At 37.6% G+C, this 23,535-nt stretch overlaps 1 protein-coding gene across 9 annotated transcripts in view; it reads right to left on the bottom strand.

Moving 5' to 3' along the window:
- Nucleotides 1–23,535, bottom strand: part of Scn11a (sodium voltage-gated channel alpha subunit 11) — a 143,214-nt gene that overhangs the window by 18,943 nt on the left and 100,736 nt on the right. For 8 of the 9 annotated variants that reach the window (XR_004518772.1, XM_033768041.1, XM_033768040.1 and 5 more), the window contains exons 25-26: nt 6,775–6,879; nt 1,878–2,148 (exon numbers count right to left, since the gene is read on the bottom strand). Coding sequence is in view for 8 of the 9 variants with exons in the window: in XM_033768041.1 (XP_033623932.1) it covers nt 1,878–2,148; nt 6,775–6,879 (376 nt within the window). In the remaining variant the exon portion in view is untranslated. Of the gene's footprint in view, nt 1–1,877; nt 2,149–6,774; nt 6,882–23,535 lie in introns of those variants that run through there. The other variant, XM_033768042.1, reaches the window with a different exon arrangement.

Raw genomic sequence — 23,535 nt, 5'->3', positions numbered from 1 at the left:
AAAAAAAAAAAAAGAGTTCTAGTGGATGATATAGTTCACTGGTTGCCCGGTTGTGCCAAAGCTTAATTCAATCATTAAAGGGGCAGTTGACCCTGGCATGACCTGAGTGTACCGAGTGCCAATTCAGCAACACCCAGCCTCGTATTTTTTCCTTAGATACTTTTTTCACTAATTGAGCCCGCAGAACTCTGTTAATTCGCTGAGCTCTATTCAATTAATTTCCCTATCTTTTTCTGACATTTTAAGACAAGGGAATTTTCATACCTCAGCTGGACTGTTAACTCCTAGAGAGAGATTCACATCAACCCATGCTCTTTTTTTATATTATTCTAAAAGCTTTGGCAGGAGCTTGGGAAGATGTCAAGGTAGGAGGTAGATGGCAGACATGCTGGCAAAAGGATGTAAACATCTGCTCACCCTGGTGAGTAGAACTTGGCTTAATGTGCGATTTTCTCATGCATTGGTGCAAATGCTGTGTGGTATGTGTAACTGCAGTGGTCTCTTAACTGTTCAAAGGATAGCTGTAAGACGTTTCCATTAACTGCATGACACCTGGTGAGGCCTATTCCCTTTCGCCTACTGAAGGAAGGGCTCTTTGAGCTCCCAAAAGGGCTGCCCAAGACTCATCCTATCACCATTTTTTCACTTCTATTGTTGCTGCCAGTTTCACCAGAACTTGTGATTGGAATTGACTAATAAAGATAAAGATTAAGGTCTACCTAGCTGTGACCATGTGGGAAGCTCTATTGCTGAGCTTTACCTACATAAACTTCGTAGCTTAGAAACCAAAGCAGACTATGGACTGCAGCACTCTTTGGATCTCTGATATATTTGCATTGCTGCAGTAGAATGAGGAACCAAAATAGTTGGATTCATTGTATCTATTTCATGCAAACTTTCTGAGATGGCATAAAAGCATCCATTTGTGAAATCAGTTTTGCTTGTCTTCATGAGTTTTTGGACCATGAGAAGGGCTCCTGAGCAGTTTTACATAATTATAAAAAGTCAAATTAATGGTTTAGTTAAAATTAGACTTCAAAACCCAGAGTAAATGCTAATGCTTTATCCATAAAGAATTTAATTGCAGAGTTGTGTCTGTGTGTCTGTGTTATATAAAAAGGTATACGGCAGGCACTGAGGTTGTAACTCAGTGGTAGAATGCATGCTTCACGTGTACAAGGTCCTGGGTTTGACACTCAGCACACACACACTAAGAGGGATATGGCAGTAACACTCTTTCTCCTCTATTTTTATTCCATAAGCCATACAGTTTAGGTAACCTATCTATGGTTAGAGAAAATTTAGTGACTGTAAAATAAGGCTGGCTGGCGAATGGGTTCAAGGCAGTTGAGACAAGCGTAGTTCAGAACAAAGAGAAAGCACTGCTTGTTTGTACAGGACACACTTGGAAGCCCAGTCTTAGGGAGCCATGGGACTGTACAAGAGGGAGGAGAGGCCCAGTAATTGTGGTCTGGAATCCATATAGATTTTGAGCAAAAGAAAAACACGGATACCAAATGCCAAATCCCTAAATCTATAAAATATTCATTAGACCTCAGAGGTGCACAGGGAAGGTAGAACTTCAACTGACTTACCTGGGTAGGTCAAATGCCACCACATAACAGCTAAGTCATACTCATCCTGTATATCAGTACTGAGTAAATCTATTTCAATTGTGTACACAGTCAAGGGAATGGAAAATATTCTGTATCTCTCAGCAATTTCCCAGTAGAGAAGGCATTAGTACATCTACTTTTTTTTCAGAGCACACTGAGCCTAATATGTTGCTCTGAGAATGGATATACTTTCAATAGGTTAACTGCAGGCTTACTTATAGGTCTCAGTCCAAAGGCCCTTTGGCTGCAGAGTTTACTTACTTATGATAGAAAGAACCACGACCACACAATCAAATAAATTCCAGCCATTGATGAAGTAATATTGCCTCAGAGCAAAGACTTTGATGAGACATTCTGCTGTAAAGATAATCACAAAGATTGTGTTGAGATGTTCAAGGACTGAGTCTGTGTATGAGGATTGGTCTCGTGTCTCAACCATCATACAAACCATGTTTAGGACAATGAGACTCATGATGAAGACATCAAAGACCTGGTGTGTGACCACGTCAAACACAAGACCTTGACATTTGTTCTGAGGAGAGAGGGAGAGAAAAAGAAGAAATCACTGATCATTTTAAGTTTTAATCACTGAATTGCATACATTACAAAGGCATGATAATAGGGCAGCTTTTGATCTTTCTTACAATTAAGGTGGCTCCTTGAAAAATGCACAGATCTTTCTCAAAGTGCAAAAAATTAATATATAGGTCCCTGAGGTTGCCTTATTTAAATTTAAATTTAATTAGTTAAACAAGAGGCTTCAATGAAAGTGTTTAGGCTTATAGTTTTAATTTCACATCAAAACCAAACTACAGATTAAAAATCTTACTAGCAACATGACTTTGCTGTCATGGAGGATATTATTTCGCTGAAATAAAATAGCTTGCATTGGCTTTAATACTAAAACTATGAACCCCAATCTCTAAATTTCATCTGATTCTGATTTTTTACTTCAACAATATTAATGCAGAAAATATCAGCTTGCTTACGTCTCTCAGGAAAAAATAGAATGAATAACTAACTCCAAGGCTCTGTTTGCCCGTTCAGAATAACTTATACTTAACCAGAACTCTGTATTCAACTCTGTATTAATTGGAGTCTGCTGCCTAACTAATTAAATTCTGGAATACCAGTTTTCTAACTCTTGCTAGAAATGGCTAGACAGATCAGATTCTAATCCAATGATTACTGAAAAATGGAAACAATAGAACCGGTTATACCCTGTCATTACTGATGGTGACCTTGCGCACTGGCCTCTGTGCAGACAGCCATGCTGCCTGCAATGTGAAGGTTGTTCTGCTCCAGGTCCTGATTCTAGGGTGCATGCCGAATCAATCATGGGAGGCGAAATGACTCAATTATCCCACCATTTCTTTCATGTAACTGCCATAAGGTACTACGTTTGCTCTTGACAGAATGGACAGTGTTCTGAAACACAAATCCACCACTGAAATTGGATGGCTTCATGAGTATATGTTCGTTATTTTACAATACATGCATATGGATTGTTTTATATTATAATGTATGTACCTGTACATAGATTATTTTGTTATTGTCTAATCAAAATATGAATTCACTGTTACATTTAGAGAACTCAAGAACCCCTAAGAATATATCTTTAGACCTCCCAGGGATCTATTAATCTGTACAAGACCTGTACTGGTCTGTGGGGCTAACAGGAAAGATACACCATGCAGCTTTAAAAGCTAATGTGGAGGAGAAGCAGGAGCAGCCAGTGTTGAATTTAGGGAGCTGTGAAGAGATCAGGCTGAGGCTATTGTTTCTGGCTGGTGGATCCAGTTAATGTCTAGAGAACAGAGGATAATTTGCAGGGAGCTAGATATGAGACCTGTCCTAAAAAACTGACTGAGAGGTGCCAGTGGAGCATCTAAGGACCATGAACAAGTGGAAATAGGTACGCAGTCAAGGAGCTGGGATGAAGATATGGGTTCAATGCCATCAACACTGATATGACTTAAAATCACGAGAGCGCACACTGCCATTCCGGGAGAGCAGAGGCAATGAGAGGAAAGGGGAGGAGTAACACTCCAGGGAGACTACATTTACATCGGTAAGTTTTAAACTATGTGCTAGGAGCTCTAGGCTTGGATCAAGGAGCCAGGAGAAAGCACGGGAAAGTCAAGTGCATTTCCACTGTGAGAAGGCATCTGAGAAGTCAGCAAAGAGATGGAAAAAGACACTGTAGAACAAGGGAAAGAAGAAACATACGGAAGGGTAAGTATTGGCCTATGGTTAGTTCTAACATTTAGACAGACGGAGATTAGGAGCAGAAATTGCCTAAAGCTTTAGATGATCAAAAATCACTTCAGAATGTGCAGTGACTCCTATACCTCAGTGTGATTTTTAATCCAAGTAAGGAAGCCACCTTGTGGGGGGCTGCATCAGGGAAAGTCAGAAATGATTTCAAATTCCTTCCTGTATTGCTAGGAATAAAATGCATCAACACTTGGGCTAGAACAGCTGAATTTTCCTCCCTGTGTTATTGTCATTTCTATTTCTTTGTTCCAAAGGTTAAAATATATAAGTTTAGAGGTTTAAAAAATGTCTGGGAAGGTAAATTTGTGAGTAAAGGGCTAACAGCCAACTTGACGTCTTAACTCAGATTCAGGGACATCTGGGAATATGATGCTGGTTTATCTCATGTCCCACTGCTCTCTGGAATATAAGAGTTAAGATAAATGTGCAGCCTTAACTGATGAGATTGGATCTGGTGTCAGAAACATTCACCGAATATCTGATTGGTGAATTGTGGCTACACTGGGTGGGCTGTGGTTTGTTGACTGATACCAACATGCCATGAAACATGGTTAAGAAGTGGAGGGGGCAACTTTCCTGAGAGTAAGTGGGCCATGTCCGCTTTAAATTGATGTCTTATTGCCCAGCATGCCTTGTGCACAGCAAGGGCCAAGAAGCTGTCTCTGTTCATCGGTGTGGTGCTGCATTACTTGAAATAAACTAGTATATATGTGGGAACATACTGTGTCTCGTGAGTCTTTGAAGTGATTCTAATCCCCAGACAAAATGGTATTGCATCAGCGGTTGTACAGAATGCACATGTAAACAAAGAGTCATTGTGTGTTTTGTTGTCTCAAGTTCAAATAGAACACTGAAGTGAATGTATTACTAGAAAGTAAGAGCATTATTTTAAAGCCAGATTCAACTCAGATAAATTGAAATTTCACATATTTTTGACTGATGAAACTTCTCCAAGTAAAAGTTTACCCTTCGCTGGGCGTGGTGGCGCATGCCTGTAATCCCAGCACTCAGGAGGCTGAGGCAGGAGGATTGCTGTGAGTTCGAGACTAGCCTGGGCTACACAGTGAGTTCCAGAGCAGTCTGAACTACATAATGAGACCATATCTCAAAAAAACAAAACAAACAAACATAAGTTTACCTTTAATCCTGTGGCCAAAAAGCCTTCACTGTATAAAGGATACATTCTAAATATTTGACCCTAACATTCACAAACATTCTTTTTTTTTTTTTTTTTTTTTTTTTGGATTTTTGAGACAGGGTCTCACTATGTAGTTGAGACTGCCCTGGAACTCACTATGTAGCCCAGGCTGGTCTCAAACTCCCAGTGATCCTCCTGCCTCAGCCTCCCTAGTGCTGGCATTACAGGCATGCACTACCATGCCTGGCACAAACATTCTTAATGTAACACAAATATTTAATCCTAGTGGGATGAACTCTGTGCCTTAAAATATGTACTTCATTTAACAAGCGATTAATGAGAACATGCTTGATGCTAGGCTCTTTATCGATGTCAGGAGTATCAGTGTGACTTTGATCATTTTGGATTTCATGTTCAAATGAAAATCTCCAAATCCTCTGTATGCTTCAAACTGTAAACCTATCATCTATCCTGCTCTCTCCAGGTGTTAGTCGCCCCCCCCACTGGTCCTCCTTGCCATGAAAGCATTCAAACCTACTGGTCAGAAACATAAATGATGCCTGCTATATTACCAGTTAAGAATACTTAAACTGAATTGCTTGGGACCAGAAATAGATTTGGATTTTAGAATAGTTCCATATTCCTTTAAAGAAAATGTCATGGGGATGACACCAAAATCTGAATCTGAAATTTATTTATGTCTTACACACGCCTTATACATGGAGCCTGAATGTAATTTTATACAATGTTTTCAGGGCACCCATATTTTTTGATCTATCACACAAGGTCAGGTGTGGGGTTTTCCAATTGTGACATCATGTCAGCAATCAAAAGTTTCAGATTTGGGGTTTTGGTCTAGGGATGTTCGGTCTGCAGTTTATAATCCAGTGTTCTCAAGTGTGTATACAGCAAGGCATCCATCTCTCCAGTTAGACCTCAAGCACAGAGCGGCACTGGGTATTTCTATCTCGTCCTGTAATACTTGATAAAGTCAGACTCAAAGACAGCAAAGGTCTGTGAGTTAGGGGCCACAGGTGAAATCCAGCCAGATTCCTATTTTGGTTTTATTTTGCCCATGAGCTCAGAGTGGCTTCTGCATGTTTTTATGCTCGGGGGTGGGGGGGATCAAAAGGAGAATAAATTTTGTAACACCTGAAAATTGTAAGAAATTCGAGTTTCTGTGTCTGTAAACACAGCTGTGCTAGACCACAGGCACACTGATGAGTTCTCTGTCTACTTGGTGCCACAGTAGCTGAGCACAGTAGTCCAGCAGCAGTGGCAGAAACCACAGGGCCAACCAAGACCAGAAGACTTCCTGTCTGGGGCTTTACAAAAAAGCTCCCCACCCGCTGATGCTCAGAGCGATTATAAAGACTTGTGACATGGAACTGAATACACAGGCCCTCGCCCTCCCCTGCCACTGCATTCATACCTGCAAAGGATATTATAAATGCATTTTAAACTGGTTATGTTCAAACTACCTGCTAGGTGTGTGTCGTGGCAATGTGCATATATTAAACACCTACAGTGAGTTTACCAAAAATTAAAATTGTTCTCCAGGCTGATACAGATAAATATGAATATTTAATTTGCTTACGGACTTGAGTGTACCTGGGTTCTCGAGTTCTTAGGCAATGTATTTAATTTTAAAATTTCTGCAAATTTGGACGGCTCTGAAGAAATCTGAGTTCCTCATAATTGCTTATCGGATCTATGTATTCAGAATCATTCAATTGCTCTCACCAGAGGTCTTGGAATGGGTTTTAGAGGTTTTTTGGTTCCTAATTTTTTCATCGCATTATAGTATTTCTTCTGTTCTTCTGTCATAAAAATGTCTTGGCCACCTAAGTATATGAAGGACATGAGAGCTAATTACCTTTTAGAATCAAGTTCTACATTTTAAGAAATAATCTTAAAATTAAGAACAATTTAAACATTTTTATTTATATCAATTCTTTCAGAAATTGCAATAGAAAGCAAAAGAAGTTGGACTCTAAGGGACAGCAAAAAGGAAACAGTTTTTCAGTTAAGGAACAAGGGGACAAAGTAAGGTTATTTTTATCAGTTTTCTTTCTCTCTCTTTCTTTCTTTCTTTCTTTTTCTGGAACAGGGGATCAAACTCAGGACCTTGCACTTACCAGGCAGGCAGGGTGCTACTGAGCTAAATCCCCAGCCTATATTTTACATTTTGAAACACACATTACAGACATCCCACAAAATCTTCATAAAATCAGATATGTGTCAGGTTTTATAAATTAAACCAAAATGCAACAATAATAGGAATTAGTGGTGGAACAAGATGTCAGAGTAGGAGTAGGCAGCAGTTCATAGCTTCTCCGTGACCTGGAATCAAGACAGCTAGAAAACAGATAAAAGAAGAGCTCCAGGGATGAAATGAGATGTACCAGGACAGCTCAAAGTCACAGAGAAACAGAAAGGCAGCACAGAGAAAAGGGTGAAACAGTCTGCAACACCAACGCTGGTTCCTTGGTGTGAGGAAAACCCAATTTTGCAAATACAAGATGACCCCACAGTGGGCCAGCAGTCTCAGTAATGAACAATCCAGTGGTTCTAACCCCAGAAAGAAAAAAATCCACAATTACTACAAGTGGTAAACCCAGTGTGGGGTTTGACTCTGAAAGTAACTCCTCTCTCTTGGCAGGGTAGTTTTGGAGAAGAAACCCACCACAGCACTATGTCTCAGAGAGGTATAACCAGGAATCATTTTGAGGGCTTATTGTCTGAAACTGAGCTACTCCAGTGAAGTCATGGAACAAACGCACTTCAAGATCCCTGGAGACATCCTGTCACAGTGACTGGGTATGAGATATTCATGAGAGACAGTCGGGGGAGGGGCAGTGCTAGGCACAGGCTCCCTGAGAAGTTTAAGCAGCTGAGAGCTCAGGCTGTGGAGGCCACAGAGGTCCTATCCTTTGTGGTGTGTGGCTTTCTGAGGAGACTGAGTCTAAAACTGCCAGGATCCAGTTCAGCAGATTGTTCAGCTCCCCTCACTACCCCATTCCAGAACAGAACTCAGTGTTCTGTCTGCTCTACTCGCATGCCCAGGATCTCAAGGATATGCCTCTGCATGGCTGCATGCCACACCTCTGGGATGACTAAGGGACTGCTGGAGCAAGCGGGGGAAACTCACCAACCTACAGGCCACTAATGTATTTGGGAATAGCAATGGCTAAGGGCGTATAGAAAGACACACACATTAGAAGCCTCTGGAGTGAACGGAGCCCTGAGACAGACAACATATCATTAATTAGCCCCATCTAGCAGGAAAGGCCAGGATCATAAAACAGCATGTTAGTGGGTTTGGAAACAACAGGCCCCAGTTGTGACTATCATTCCTCCATACTTGGTAGATTCCGATGTTACAGATCTGGAAAAGAAACATTCATCTGCACACCTCGGTGCACAGAAATTTTTTGGACTTGATTTTCTTTTTTCATTTTTTGCCATTTTTCTTTTTTTCATTCTTTTCTCTTTGTTATGTGTTTGTTCTTTTTTTCCTGTTACTTTTACTTAATTTTATCTACTTTTAAATTCTGTAGTTGTACTTTTGTCTCACTCTATTCTCTTCCTCCTTTTTATATTCTTCTCTTTTTTAAGGTTCTACTTATTTAATTTTTCCCCTTCCCTGTCCCCTCCATTTTTATTATTATTGCTTTTTTAACTTTTATTGAATTTTAACTTTTTTGTTAACCTGTATTATTATTATTTCTGCTATCTTTTCTATTGTCAATGGTGATATGGTTGCTGTTAATTGGTACTGACTATATGTCACCATCCAGTTTTTCTTTGTGTCATTGTCATTAATGCAGTTTGTTTTCTCCTCTTTGAGTGGCTAGAGATCAAGCACTCAAAAGGAGGCTGAACACTAGGACCTTAACATAAATGTGGGAGAGCTATGCCCTCTCAAATGCACAAATCTTAACAGAGAAACAAGAAGTAGGAGAAGATAAGGCAACATGGCTCCTCCAAACATTCACAACTCATGAGTAACTGAATGCAAAGATACAGAAATGGATGAAATGTTGGACACAAACTTCAACAGACTCATCTTTTTAATGATTAATGACTTCAAAGAGAAAACAAATAAACAGATGAATGAATTAAGAAAGACAATGTGGGATATGAAGAAACAATTCAAAAAAGAGGAGATTTTGATGAAGAACCAAACAGAAATCTTGGGGGAAAGGTACAATACGTCAAATATTATCAGTGAAAAGTCTTACCAAAGGACTCAATCAAGCAGAATTTCAAGGCTTGAATATGAGACTGATGAATTATTATACTTACTAATAAAGAAAAATATAAGAAATTATAAGCAAAACATCTAAGAACTCTGGAACACAGTTAAAAGGCCCAATTTGTGAATTTTTGGTGTAGAAAACAGTGCCAAGATTCAGATTAATGTCATGGAAAAACTACTCAATAAAATAATAACAGAAAACTTCCCATATCCTGGGAAAGACATGAATATCCACAGGAAAAATTCAGCATCCACAAAAAGAAATGAAAAGAAAAAAGACCTACCCACATCACATGATAGTCAAAATATGAAGAGTATAAAAGGGGATGTGAGGGTGATCTGGTGATCTGTTGTCCCACTGATCTTCAGGATTGATTCAGCTGATACAACTGGCTAGGCATGTGTCCCCTCCTCCCTCACTGCTCCATGTGTGTCCTTCCTGAAGCTGTGTGCTTGGCCAAAGAGGACAACCACCCCTGATAGAGGAGGACCATTTCCTCAGTCAGGGGTATATGAGTAGCTGCACTCCCCTGCTAGAATGTCCAGACAAGCTCTTAAGAGTACAGAAGAAAGAAGGAATACTGAGCACTACAAGAGAAAAGTGACAACTTACATACAGAGGCAAACCCACTGAAATAGATACAAACTTCTGTACAGAAATTCTAAAGGTGAAAAACGCATGGAACAATGTATTTCAGAACCTGAAGAAAATCACTGCCAGACTGTATTATTATATCCATCAAACTGAAGGAGAAATAAAGAGCTTCCAAGATAAGCAGAAAATAAAGAAATTCATGATCACCAAGCCAGTGCTGCACAGAGGAAATCTACAGGAAAGCTATACACAAAAGAGGAAGAACAGATAAGCTATTGGGGATTAAGAAAAATCAAACATTAGAAGCAAAACAAAGTTGCAGAATTTAGAACATACCTTTCAATAATAGTTGACTGTAAATGGTCTCTGTTCTCCAATTAAAAGATAAAGACTGGCAGACTGAATTAAAAATAAAATCCAGGGCTGGGGATTTAGCTCAGTGGCACTGCAAAGTCCTGAGTCCGATCCCTGGTACCAAAACAAACAAATAAAAACAAGACCCAACTCTTTTCTGCCTATAAGAAACACACTTCAGTAGCAAAGATATTTGCAGGCTGAAAGTCAAAGCATGGAAAACAATATTCAACGCAAATGGAATCTGAAAACAAATGGGAGTAGCTATACTCATATCTGACAAAGTGGACTTTAAGACTAATAAGATTAATGAGTAGATTTCAAAATTCATGAGAGAGACAAAGATTATACTACCTATGGATAAAAGTACATGAAGAAGACATAATAATTTTAAAACATTTGCACCAAACAATGGTGTGCCCAATTTCATAAAACAACCACTGCTTGACATAAAGGGAGAGAATGGTGCCAATACAATAGCAGTGGGTGACTCCAAGACTCCACTCTCACCTAACAGGCAAGTCATCCAGACAACAAAAACAAACAAACAAAAAAGAAACATCACAACTAAACTATATCATAGATCAAATGGGTTTAACAGACAACTACAAAACATTCATTCAAGAACTATACAATACACATACTTTTTAACAGCTTGTGGAACATTTCCCAAAACAGATCACATTTTAGGCTACAGAGGAAGTCCTAACAAGTAAATAAAAAAAGTTGAAATAATTTCTTGCATCTTGCCAGATCATAATGAAATGAAACAACAAGAGAAACTAGGCAAAAACATGGAGGTTGGACAATTCACTTTTGAATGATCAATGGGTCATTAAAAAATCAGAGGAATATTTAAAAATTCCCAACCAAATGAAAATGAAAACACACCCTCTAAAATACACACACTGACAGTAGTTTTAACAGGAAAGATATAAATGCCTACATAAAAAACTCAGAATCTGAGCCAGAAAACATTTCAAAGAAAGAAAAAGAAGAGAAATAACAGTAAAGAAAAGAAGGAGAGAGAAGAAAAGCAACTGATCATTAGAAAAATGTAAATTGGAACAACAGTGAGGATATTTCATAATCATTAGGATGGCTGCTATGAAAAAATATATAAAATAAACATCAGCAAAAATAAATGGATCCTTGGCATTGCTGGTAGGAAGGTAAAATGCGGCAGCCATCTGATCTAGTAATTGTACTTCTAAGTATAAACCCCAAAGAACTAACACCAGGAACCCGAACTGATAGTTATATGCACATCAATGTTTATAGCAGCATTGTTCACAATAGCTAAAGGTAGAAATAACACAAATGCCAGTGGCAGATGAATGGAAAAACAAAATGCACACATATATGCACACGATTACAGATTATTCACCTCTAAAAGAGGAATAAAATCTTGATGTGTAGATGAATGCTGAAGAGGTAGATGAAATAGACCAGACACGAGATGATATTGTATGATTACATTTATAAGAGGAATAGTCAAATTCACAGAGCAAGAAAATAACAAAACTGGTTACCAGGAGTTGGGAGAGAGGAAAATGATGAATCATTACTTAATGAGAACAGAGGTTCTTTGTGAGATGACAATGAAAATGTTTGGGAAGACTGTGATGATGGCTGTACAATACTGTAAATGCAATGAATGCCACTGAATTATTCACTTAAAAAGATTACCAGAATAAAAAGGGGGGGTCACAAATGATAACTTAATGATCACCTCAACATCTTAAAAAAACAAGAACAAACCAAAGCCAACAGAAGAAAAGAAATAATAAAAATGAGGATTGAAATTAATGAAGTAGGGATTAAAAGAACAATGCCAAGGATCAATGAAACAAAGAGTTAGTTCTTTGAAAAAGTACACAAACTGATGAACTCTTAGACACATTAACTAGACAGTGAAGATACATATTAAAAGAATTAGAGATGAAAAGGGGAACATTTTAGCATACCACTGAAATCGAAAGAATCATTAAGGACTGTTTTGAAAACCTACATTATAATAAACTGGAGCATCTAAAAAAATGGATAAATTTACATATGATCTACCAAAATTAAGCCAAGAAGTTATAAAAAAAAGCCTAAAGAGATCAATAACATACAAGATTGAAACAGTAATAAAAACTCAGGACCAGATGGGTTCACTGGTGAATTTTACAAGTCTTTAAAGAACTAATACCATTGCTCCTCAAACCATTCCACAAAATAGGAAAAAAAGAAGTAACTCTCCCAGACTCATTCTATGAGGCCAACATCACCCTGACACCAAAACAAGATAAAGGTACACTAAAAAAGAAAATTAGAGGCCAAATCTTGATGAAGATAGAGGCAAAAATCTTTAATAAAATACTGGCAAACTGAATTCAACTCCACATTAAAAGGATTATATACCACATTAAGCTGGTTTCACTCCAGGAATGCAAGAATGACTCAACATATGCAAATCAACCTACATAATAGATCACACAAACAGAATCAAGAATAAAAAATTATACAATCATCTCAATTGATGTAGAAAAAGCATTTGAAAGGCTTCAACATACTTCATGAACAAAATACTGAAGAAATTAGGTATAGTAGGATCATTTCTCAAAGATAGCAAACATCATTCTGAATGGGGGAAAACATTTCATATCTTCTAAAGTTAGGGATGAAACAAGGATGTCTATTCTTGATACTCCAATTCAATGCAGTACTTGAAATTTTAGCAACAGCAATTAGGCAAGAGAAAGAAATAAAAGGAATACAAATAGAAAAGGAAAAAGTCAAATTATCCTTATTTGCAGATTATTCGATCTATATGTAGAAGGCCTTAGAGACTCTACCCTAAACACTCCACCAAAAGACTTTTAGATCTGATAAATAAATTCGGCAAAGTAGAAGAATACACAATCAACATCTAAGCCAGGGATTTAGCTCAGCAGTTCAGTGGCCTGCCTTGCAAGCACAAGGACCCGAGTTCAATCCCTGGTACCAAAAAATAATAATAATAAAAAAAAAATCTAAAAACCAACAACAGCTTTTCTATACATTAATAATAAACTAGTTGAGAAAGAAATCAGGAAAACAATTTTATTCACAATAGCTTAAAACACACACACATACAGCTAAGAATCAACCTAACCTAAGAGGTGAAAGACTTATATAATGAAGGTTTTAAAATGCTGCATCAGCTGGGGATTTAGCTCAGCAGTTCTGCTGCCCACCTTGCAAGAGCAACAACTCAAGTTCGATCCCCGGTACCAAAAAATTAAAATTAAAAAATAAATAAACAAAATGCTATGTTAAAAATTGAATAAGACACTAGAAAATGGAAATACTTCCTACATTCATGGATCAGCAGAATTAATAGTGTTAAAATGGTCATATTGCCAAAAGCAACCTACAGGTTTAATGCAATCTCTATCAAAATTCCAATGACATTCTTTGCAGAATTAGAAAAACAATTCTAAAAGTCATATGGAAACATAAAAGACCCAGAATAACCACAAAAATCCTAAGCAAAAAGAGCAATGCTGGAAACATCACAATATTTGACTTTGAATTATACTATAAAGCCATAGTAACAAAAACAGCATGACACTGACACTAAAACAGACATACAGATCAATGGAATAGAATACAGAACACAGAAATAACCTACACAACTACTACCATCTGGTTCATGATAAAGGAGCCAAAGGGAGACTATTATTAGACAAGAGAAATGGAATAAGGGTGAGGGGAGGTGGGTGTAAGGGAGGGTTGTGGTTATGATTAAAATATATTATATACATGTTTGAAAATATCACATTGAATTTCAACATTTATAGAATTAATGTCACTAATAAAGTATGTTTTAAAGAAAATAAACAACAGAAATTAGAAAAAAGCCCAGAAAATGGAAATTAAAATTCTCTTAAATAAAAAATACACATAACACTACTAATAAAACTGTATTAAATCTGTCCAGAATCATTCTTAGGAAAAAAAAAATCACACAACTTTAAATATTTTCACTGCTGAGCAAGAAAAAAGATAGAAAAGATGAGCTGGAATTTTCATTTCTGAAAATTCGGAGGCCAGATATCTAGATAACAATAACAATAGCTAGATAATACAGAACAGAATTCTTTCTAAATATATAGCTGAACTTCCACAGAAATAAGAAAATCAAGAAGGTTAAATTAGCATCAAAGCCATGGTTGGCCTAAAAGCACTTGCTAATCTCTATCAGCTAGAATCTGAGTTTTAAGAACTGTAAGGGAGTTGTGGAAAGAAGGCAAAGAGTTCATGAAAAAGAAAAGATCTAGCAAGGGCCTGGGACTAAGATCACCAGTGAATGGTGAAGAACAAAACAGTTCTATTCTTTGGCAACAAAATACAACAGGAAATTCTCAATCTGGCCTAGCAGTAAAAACCCAGTCTTCCCTGATACCTTGTACTGAGATGAAGGTGGGGACCAAACAGACACAATCCTAAAGAAGTTAGCCTAAAATGTAATCAGTTTGTTTCAGGATGCTGGTCAGAAATAAATCTTTACTAGTTATATTTGCCATAATAGTATTAATACTATTATTCTAAGATTGTAGTGCATGTGTGCACTGTAGAATAGATAAAATGAGTAAGTGTGGATAAATTTAATTTATCATAATTTCCTATGCCGTTGAGAGCCAGGCTTCTCAATGTGCAAAAAAGAAGACAAATGTGCCAAAGAAAACACTACGTAGATTATTAGTATCCATATTTCTACACACATATTTCTATGTATTACTGAATTTGAAGTTCCCTTTCCATGGGAAAAACCTAGACAAAACAGCAGTGAACATACCAGATTATGATCTTAGAACACCATTTCCCACAAAACAACACATCCAGCATTTGTTAGACAAATGGCTGATTCCAGATCTGGGGTAGAAAGGGTACAACCAAAACCTGGAATATCTTGTCACTTCAGAGAACAAAGAAGCTGCCAAATGGAAGGATCTTATGTGGATCTTGAGTTGAAAACAAGACCAAACCAGGGCAGGGGATTTAGGTCAGTGGTACTGCCGCCTGCCTCAAAAGCACAAGGTTCTGAGTTTGATCCCTGGTACCCAAAACAAACAGACAGACAGCACCACCAAACCAAACTTTAATAGAATTGAATAAATAAATAAGAGGAAAAAATGATAAACCCTTAATAAATTAAAGGCGTGGGGCAACCTGAACATAGACTTAGTATTTGATAAATTTAAAGAATTAATTTCAAATGTTTAGGTGTGATAATGAAATCATGGTTGTGTTTTAAAGAACATATATTCTGAAACAGTTATAAATAAAATGATGTGATGTCTATGACTTGCTCCACAAACCAAATCTAGTAGCAGAATTGAGTAAGGATACAGATGGTATAAGGGTGTTCTTAAGGCAGTAAATGTGCTGGGTAATAGACATTTTAAATTCATTCTAGTATACTCTTGTTGAAATTTTCCATTATAAAAAACAAAACAAAAGGATGCCATGAACAGACAGAAACAACGATTTCTAATCAAAGTTTAAATTTAAAATCACAAGGACTAACACCCAAATTAAGGTATTGATTGCAATCAAGATGCCTATTACAGAGGTGACTCTACGCTGCTCACTCCCTCCTGCATGGCAGAAGAATACAGGAGTGCAACAACAGCAACTGACTTTCCCAGTAGATGCCAAGCAGGCTACTTGGTATCAAAGTCTACTTTGGATGAATTACATGAGTTCAACAGGAAGGTTAAAAAAAGCTTGAAATCTCCTTCAGGCCTTGGCATAGGAACGGTGAGAGGTGCAGCAGCGTGGAGCTTGCCCGGGACCACAGCCCCACTCCAGGCTCAGCAGAGGGATAGTGAGAGGTGTAGCGCCCCTTGTGCCTGTGGCCTCCTGGCTGGGCTGGTACCTGGATTCATACCACAGAGGCACAGGGGGTCACAAAGGCTATTGTTCTGAGCTCTAGCCTTGATTTTGATTTAGTTCACAGAGTTAAAGGTGATAGATTAATAACTGCCACAAGTTGTCATTTTTCTAAGCTGTGCTTGATGGTACTGTGTTGTTGATTTTATTACTTGGGCTAAGGTGTTGTGATTGATTTAATCAGTTGTCCTTCCTGGTATAGTGAAAATGAGATTACCTCAGGGTCATTAGAGACTCAAAACCTAAAGGCAGCTATAACAAGAAGATCAAAGTATTAACCCAAGAATTAAACCAAAGATAGTACCAACAACAAAAATAGAAATGAGAAGACATTCAAGCAAGACACAAGCACAAACAAAGGCTGCCTATTCATCAAAGGCAAATTCTGAAGGAAATGAGGTGGAAAAGTCTAATAATCAACCACCTGGACATCCTGAACTGATAGCACAGGAAGTAATGAAACAGATCAATCGGGCTCTAGAAAACTTCAAAACAGAAATAATTTCTGAGACAACTACAGAGATGGTGAGCAGAATGAAAGACATAACTAGAGAATCTAGAACAGAAACAGACAAAAAAAAAAAAAAATCAGCTCAGGACCATGATAGAAAACATGAATACCCAGCACAGGAAAGAAATGGAAACCATGAAGCAGATTCAGACAGATATCCAGGAGATTAAAAACTCTATTGGAAGTATAAATATCAGAATGAGCCAATCTGAAGACAGGATATCAGATATAGAAGACAGGATGGTAGTCACTGACCATGAAAAGAGATCTCTTTTAAAAAGTAAGGGAACATAAGAAATCAATCCAACAGCTCTTAGATGACGCAAAGAGTAAAACTAATAGGAGCCCATGATAAAGCAGGAAAAAGTATAAGTGACATTAAAAAAGACTGTTAACAGAATTAATGACAGAAAACTTCCCAAACAGAGCAAAAGAATTTGACATACAGACAAGTGTGGCATATAGGACTCCCAACTAGTCATGATCACAAAATAGCTACACCTTGACATGTAACAATCAAGATCCCAGAAACTCAACAGAAGAATGAAATATTACAAGCAATTAGAGAAAAGAAACAAAGGAAAGCCCATCAGAATCACAGCAGACTTTTCAACCCAAACCCTCAAGTCAAGGAGGGCCTGGAGTGAAATATTTCAAGCCCTAAAAGAAAACAACTTCCAATCTAGACTGATGTATCCTGCAAAACTCATTCAAAATTAATGGAGAAATAAGATATTTCCATGACAAAGAACACCTGAGACACTTCATGAATACCAAACCAGCACTCCAAACAATTCTAAATAACAACCTAGAAAAAGAAAATGAAAATCACAACTCCATGAGGCCCAACAGAGCAAATACAGCAGACAAGGCAAGAAATTAAAGGGAGAGGGGAAAAAAATTAAAAAGAGCCAACAACAGGAAAATAACATGATGATGATAAGTCAATACATTCAGTTATAACCATCAATGTTAATGGCCTCAATTCACCAATCAAAAGAAATAGACTGGCAGAATGGATTAAGAAGCAAAATCCAACAATATTCTGTATACAAGAAACACACCTAGTTTAAAAAGAAACACATAGATTGAAAGTAAAAGGATGGGAAACAGTTGTTCATGTGACAGGAATCCAGAAAAAAGCATAGGTAGCTATCTTATTTTCAGAGAAAATAAATTTCAAACCAAAACTAACTGAGAGACAAAGAGGGTCACTACATCCTTGTAAAGGGAACAACCCAAGAGGAAGAGATGATAATCATAATATATATGCACCAAATATTAATGCCCTCAACTACACAAAGCAAATATTAAGGGACATGAAAAACCAAATAAGCACTAATACAGTTGTAATTGGGAGACTTCAATACTCCACTGTCACAAATAGACAAATCATCTAGACAAAAAACTCAACAATGAAATACTAGAACTGAACCAAGCTTTAGAACAAATGGATGTAATAGACACTCTATGGAGTGTTCCATCCCACAAAATCAGAACATTCTTTTCAGCTGCACATGGGTCATTCTCCAAAATAGACCACATGCTAGCTCATGGAACATGTGTGAGTAAATGCAAAGGAATTGAAGTTAGCCCATGTATATCATCAGTGCAATTAAACTGGAGATCAACAGCAAAATAAACTGCAAGAACTTCACAAACACATGGAAATAGAATAACACTCTCCTGAACAACCAATGTGTCACAGAAGAAATTAGGTGTTTTTACAATTTAATGATAATGCCAATACAATGTATAGGAATCTATGGGACACAATGAAAGCAGTTCTATGAGGGAAATGTATAGCATTGAATGACCACACTAGAAAAACAGAGCAAGCTCAAATAAACAACCTAATGCTGAATCTTAAACTTCTAGAAAAAGAAGAGTAAGACAAATCCAAAGCTTGTAAAAGGGAGGAAATTATAAAGATCAGAGCAGAAATCAATGCAGTGGGTAGAGTAGGGGAAGGTAATAAGGGGAAAAAATGAGAAAATGAAAAAATGGAAATCAAGTATTTGTAAACAGGGAGGGAAGGAACGGGTGAAGGGAGGGCAGGGACAAGGGGAAAAAATGAAAACCAAGACTTGTCATGTAAAGTTACAAAATCCCAATGATGAATGTAACTGTACTGTATACCTAAAATGTACCAATAAACTCAAAGAGAGAGGAAAAAAAGAAATCAATGCAGTGGAGACTAAGAGAACGATACCAAAAAAATCAATGAATTGAAGAGTTGGCTTTTTGAAAGAATAAATAAAATCGATAAATCCTTAGCCAACCTTATTCAAAAAAGGACACAGAAGAAATGGATAGATTTCTAGATACATATTAATTACCAAAGTTGAATGAAGAAGATACAAAAATTCTAAACACCCCAATTACAATCAGTGAAATTGAAAACACAATTAAAATTTTACCCACAAAGAAAAGCCCAGGTCCTGATAACTTCACTGCTGAATTCTACAAGACATTTAAAGAAGAACTATTGCCACTGCTTTTGAAACTTTTCAGTGAAATTGAAAGGGATGTAAAATTCCCAAATTCATTCCTGGAAGCAAGTGTTCCTTTGATTCCAAAACCAGGGAAAGAACCAACCAAGAAGAGAACTATAGGCCCAGTCTCACTAATGAACATAGATGCAAAACTCCTCAATAAGATACTGGCAAACAGAATACAGAGGGTCATCAAGAAGATCATATACCCTGATAAAGCTGGATTTATCTCAGGGATGCAAGGATGGTTCAACACACATAAATCAATAAATGTAATACACTATATTAACTGAGTCAAAGACAAAAACCATATGATCATCTCAATAGATAGAGAAAAAGCATTTGACAAAGTTCAACACCCATTCATGATTAAAAAAAACCCTGCACAAAATTGGAATAGATGGTCTTTATCTCAACTTAATAAAGGCTATCTATGAAAAACCAACAGCCAATATCATACTAAATGGTCAAAAACTAAAAAAACCTTCAGATTAAAATCAGAAACAAGACAATGATGTCCACTGTCACTACTCCTGTTCAATACAGTTTTATAAACATTAGCCACAGCAATTAGACAAGAGAAAGAAATAAAAGCAATAAAGATAGGAAAGGAAGAAGTTAAACTATCATTATTTGCTGATGATATGATACTCTACTTAGAAGACCCAAAAAATTCTACCACCAAAAGACTTCTAGACTTAATTGACAGATTCAGTAGAGTAGCTGGATACAAGGCCAACACTCAAAAATCAAAAGCCTTCTTGTACACAAATAACAGAATCACTGAGAGAGAAATTAAAGAAACAATCCCTTTCACAACAGCATCCAAACAAATGAAATATCTAGGAATCAATCCAATGAAGGAAGCAAAAGACCTCTACATGGCGAACTACAACACTCTGAAAAAAGAGATTAAAGAGGATATAAGAAAATGGAAAGACTTCCTTGTCCCTGGGCAGGACAAACCAATATAGTGAAAATGGCCATACTTCCAAAACTGCTATACAGATTTAATGCAATTCCTACTGAAATCCCAACAGTATATTTCACTGAACTACCGAAAACAATCCAAAAATTCATTTGGAACCAGAAGAGACCTAGAATAGCAAAAGCAATTCTAGGCAACAGAGACACAGCAGTGGGTATCACAATCCCCAACTTGAAACTATACTACAAAGCCACTATGATAAAAACAGCATGGTACTGCAAAGAAACAGATCTGAGGATCAGTGAAATAGATTAGAAGATGCAGAAACAACTCCAGACATACTCAGCTACCTCATCTTTGACAAAGGAGCCAACCATCCTCACTGGAGGAAAGATAGCCTCTTTAATAAATGGTGCTGGGAAAACTGGATTTCAACTTGCCAAAGATTAAAACTAGACCTCTATTGGGCTGGGGATTTAGCTCAGTGGTTCGGTGGCCTGCCTTGCAAGCGCAAGGACCTGAGTTCAATCCCCAGTACCAAAAACAAAACAAAAAACAACTAGACCTCTATCTTTCACCAAGCACTAAACTACAATCCAAGTGGATTAAAGATCTTAATATTAAAACAGAAACACTAAACTTGCTGGAATATAAGTTAGGCAGAACTTTTGAAGACATTGGCATAGGAAAAGACTTTATGAACAAATGTTCAGTAGCATGCGAACTAGCACTAAGAATCAACAACTGGGATCTCATCTTTTAAAAAAGCTTCTGCACTGCAAGAGAAATGACCAAGAGAACTAAGAGACAACCTACAATGTGGGGAAAAAATTTTACCAGCTTTTCCTCAAAGGTCTACTACCCAGAATTATAAAAAATCAGACCCCTAAATTTATAAACTGATTTTAAAAATGGACATCTGAAATGAACAGACATTTCTCAAATAAACATATGAAAAAATGTTCCACAACACTGGTCATTCAAGAGATGCAGATGAAAACAACACTGAGATTCCACCTCACCCCAGAAAGAATGGCTGCTATCAAGAAAACAACGAATAACAAATGTTGGCCAGATTGTGGGGAGAAAGGAACCCTTCTCCATTGTCGGTGGGAGTGCAGACTAGTGCAACCACTGTGGAAATCAATACAGAGATACCTCAAACAACTAGAATTAGAAGTCCCATTTGATCCAGCTGTTCCTCTGCTGGGTATCTTCCCAAAAGAATTAAAAGAATCATACCACAGTGATATATGTGCACCTGTGTTTATAGTGGCACAGTTTGTAATAGCTAAAACTTGGAAACAACCTAATTGACCATCAACTGGAGAATGGATAAAGATGTGTTGTTTTTGTTTTGGGGTTTCCTGGGTTTTTTTATAAAATAGAGTACTACTCAACCATAAAGAACAAGAAACTAGAGACATTTATAGCAAAGTGGATGCACAATGAAGACATAATCTTAAGTAAAATTAATAGGACACACATGGGTAAATAATAGTTTCTCTGGTGTGATAAACTAGAAGTGTAAATAAGAATCATAATGTATAATTGATATTGTGTAATAGGAAAAAAGCATCTAAAGGTGTAGGGGAAGTGGGAGGGGTAGGAGAAAGCTAAGAAGGGAAAAGAAAAAATGAGAAAAGGAAAAATATGGAAACAAAGTCTCTGTATATAGGGAAGGGTGGAAGGGGTGAAGGGAGGGCAGGGGAATGGGGAAAAAATAAGAACTAAGATATATCATGTAAAGGTACAAGATCCCAATGATGAATATAACTATTGTATACCTACAATGTACCAATAAAGAAAAAAGGGAAAAAGTAAAATAAAAAAATTAATAAAAGAGTTTGAAATGCCTTAAGTTTGTAAATTTAAAAAAGGAATCCCAAAAGGACCAGGTTGGAAGTTTGATTCCCTAAAAATATTAACACAATCCTAAGTCAAAATTCTAACATAAACCCAAAATGTCATTACAAAAATGTAATATGTCACAAATTAGACATATTAAAATGCATAGGAAAAGCTAATCTGTCTTTAAAATAGGCAAAAGATATAAACAGGTGACTCTTCAGAAGTGGTTTTGGCATACCTATGAAAAACCCTAATCCTACTAATGATCAAATAAATAAATATAAAACAAAGAGGTAACACTTTCCTCCATCAGTCTAGAAAAGATCTAATAAATTATAATAATGAGAAGCGAGGAACTAGGCACTATGTCATGCCTTGCAGAAAGAAGCTAAGTATGAAAGTGCTTCTAAAACATAATTTGTCAATATCTTTAATGACTTCAGTATTCCAAGCCTAGAAACTTTTCTTGAGGAAGTAATCAAAAATATACAGAATTTTAAGAATGTTTGTGATAGCTGTAATAGAGCAAGAAATTTAGAAAGGACCTAAATGTTCACTGAGGAATGATAGAATTTATTGTTTGTTCATAACATGTGATAAAATTCTGCCCTGAAAATTTTTACAATGAAAATGATTTTATGCATAGGCTTATAACTGAGTTCATAAACTACAAAATTAAAAATACAGGAGGAGGAACAATGTGGCTGAAAAGAAGAGGAGTCACATAGGACAGACTTAGACAAGATCAACTAAAAACAGGTAGCTGGAAGTTGGGAAAGGACATATACCCTGGTACAGAAAATCAGTTTGAAAGAAAATACCTGTAGACCAAACAAAACACCTGAATAGGAGTTAAGAGAAGGGAAGTGGTCCTCCAGGGCCAGTCCGCAGGGCCCTCACCCTTGCCTATCCCAGGAACCAGGAACAGCCATCCTGAGAACTTCCCCAAAACCCAGAGAGAACCAAGGAGTGCTGCAGAGACTAGCTTCCCAGGATAGACTCAGGCTACATGGATCCGTTCCCCTCTTCAAGCCCTCTCTGAACACTGAGAAAGCTGGAACCCGACAGTACCCTCACCAGCGCCCAACAGGGCAGGGGACTAGCCCTTCTGCTTTTGCATGGAGTCACTATCTAGACTGGACCCGTTTAAGTCCCAACTAAGTGTTCCCGGCACACCTGATTCACTGCTGCATGCTTCAAGTTAGTACCAACCAATGCCAACCAGGACCTCCATGTGGCAAACAGAGCTAGCATTGGTCTTTGCCAAGTACCCAAGATCATATGAATCTTCACCCAGTGCTCACTGTCCTGATGCCATCCCCAGAACCACCAGAGACTATCTGATATCCAGCACCAGTCCTGGGCAACCTGGGTGTCCATGGGAGGCCCCAGTCTCTTGAGTCTTCACCTGGCAATCTGGGCATGCAGGAGGCCCCACCCAATCCCACATCCACTGGAGCTCTGCCTCATACTCAGCACTAGGTAAAGGTCCACCTGACTTGCCTGGTGCCCCAGGGTCACATGAGACTCCACCCAGTGGCCAGCACCCTCCTTGGGCCCACAGGAATCTTCTCGAGTCAGCCCCAG

Source organism: Fukomys damarensis, unplaced genomic scaffold, assembly GCF_012274545.1.
Source record: "Fukomys damarensis isolate Sample0158 unplaced genomic scaffold, DMR_v1.0_HiC HiC_scaffold_24, whole genome shotgun sequence".
NCBI lineage: Eukaryota > Metazoa > Chordata > Mammalia > Rodentia > Bathyergidae > Fukomys > Fukomys damarensis.
Note: the sequence above shows the minus strand (reverse complement) of the source record. Positions and strands in the feature narration are given on the sequence as shown.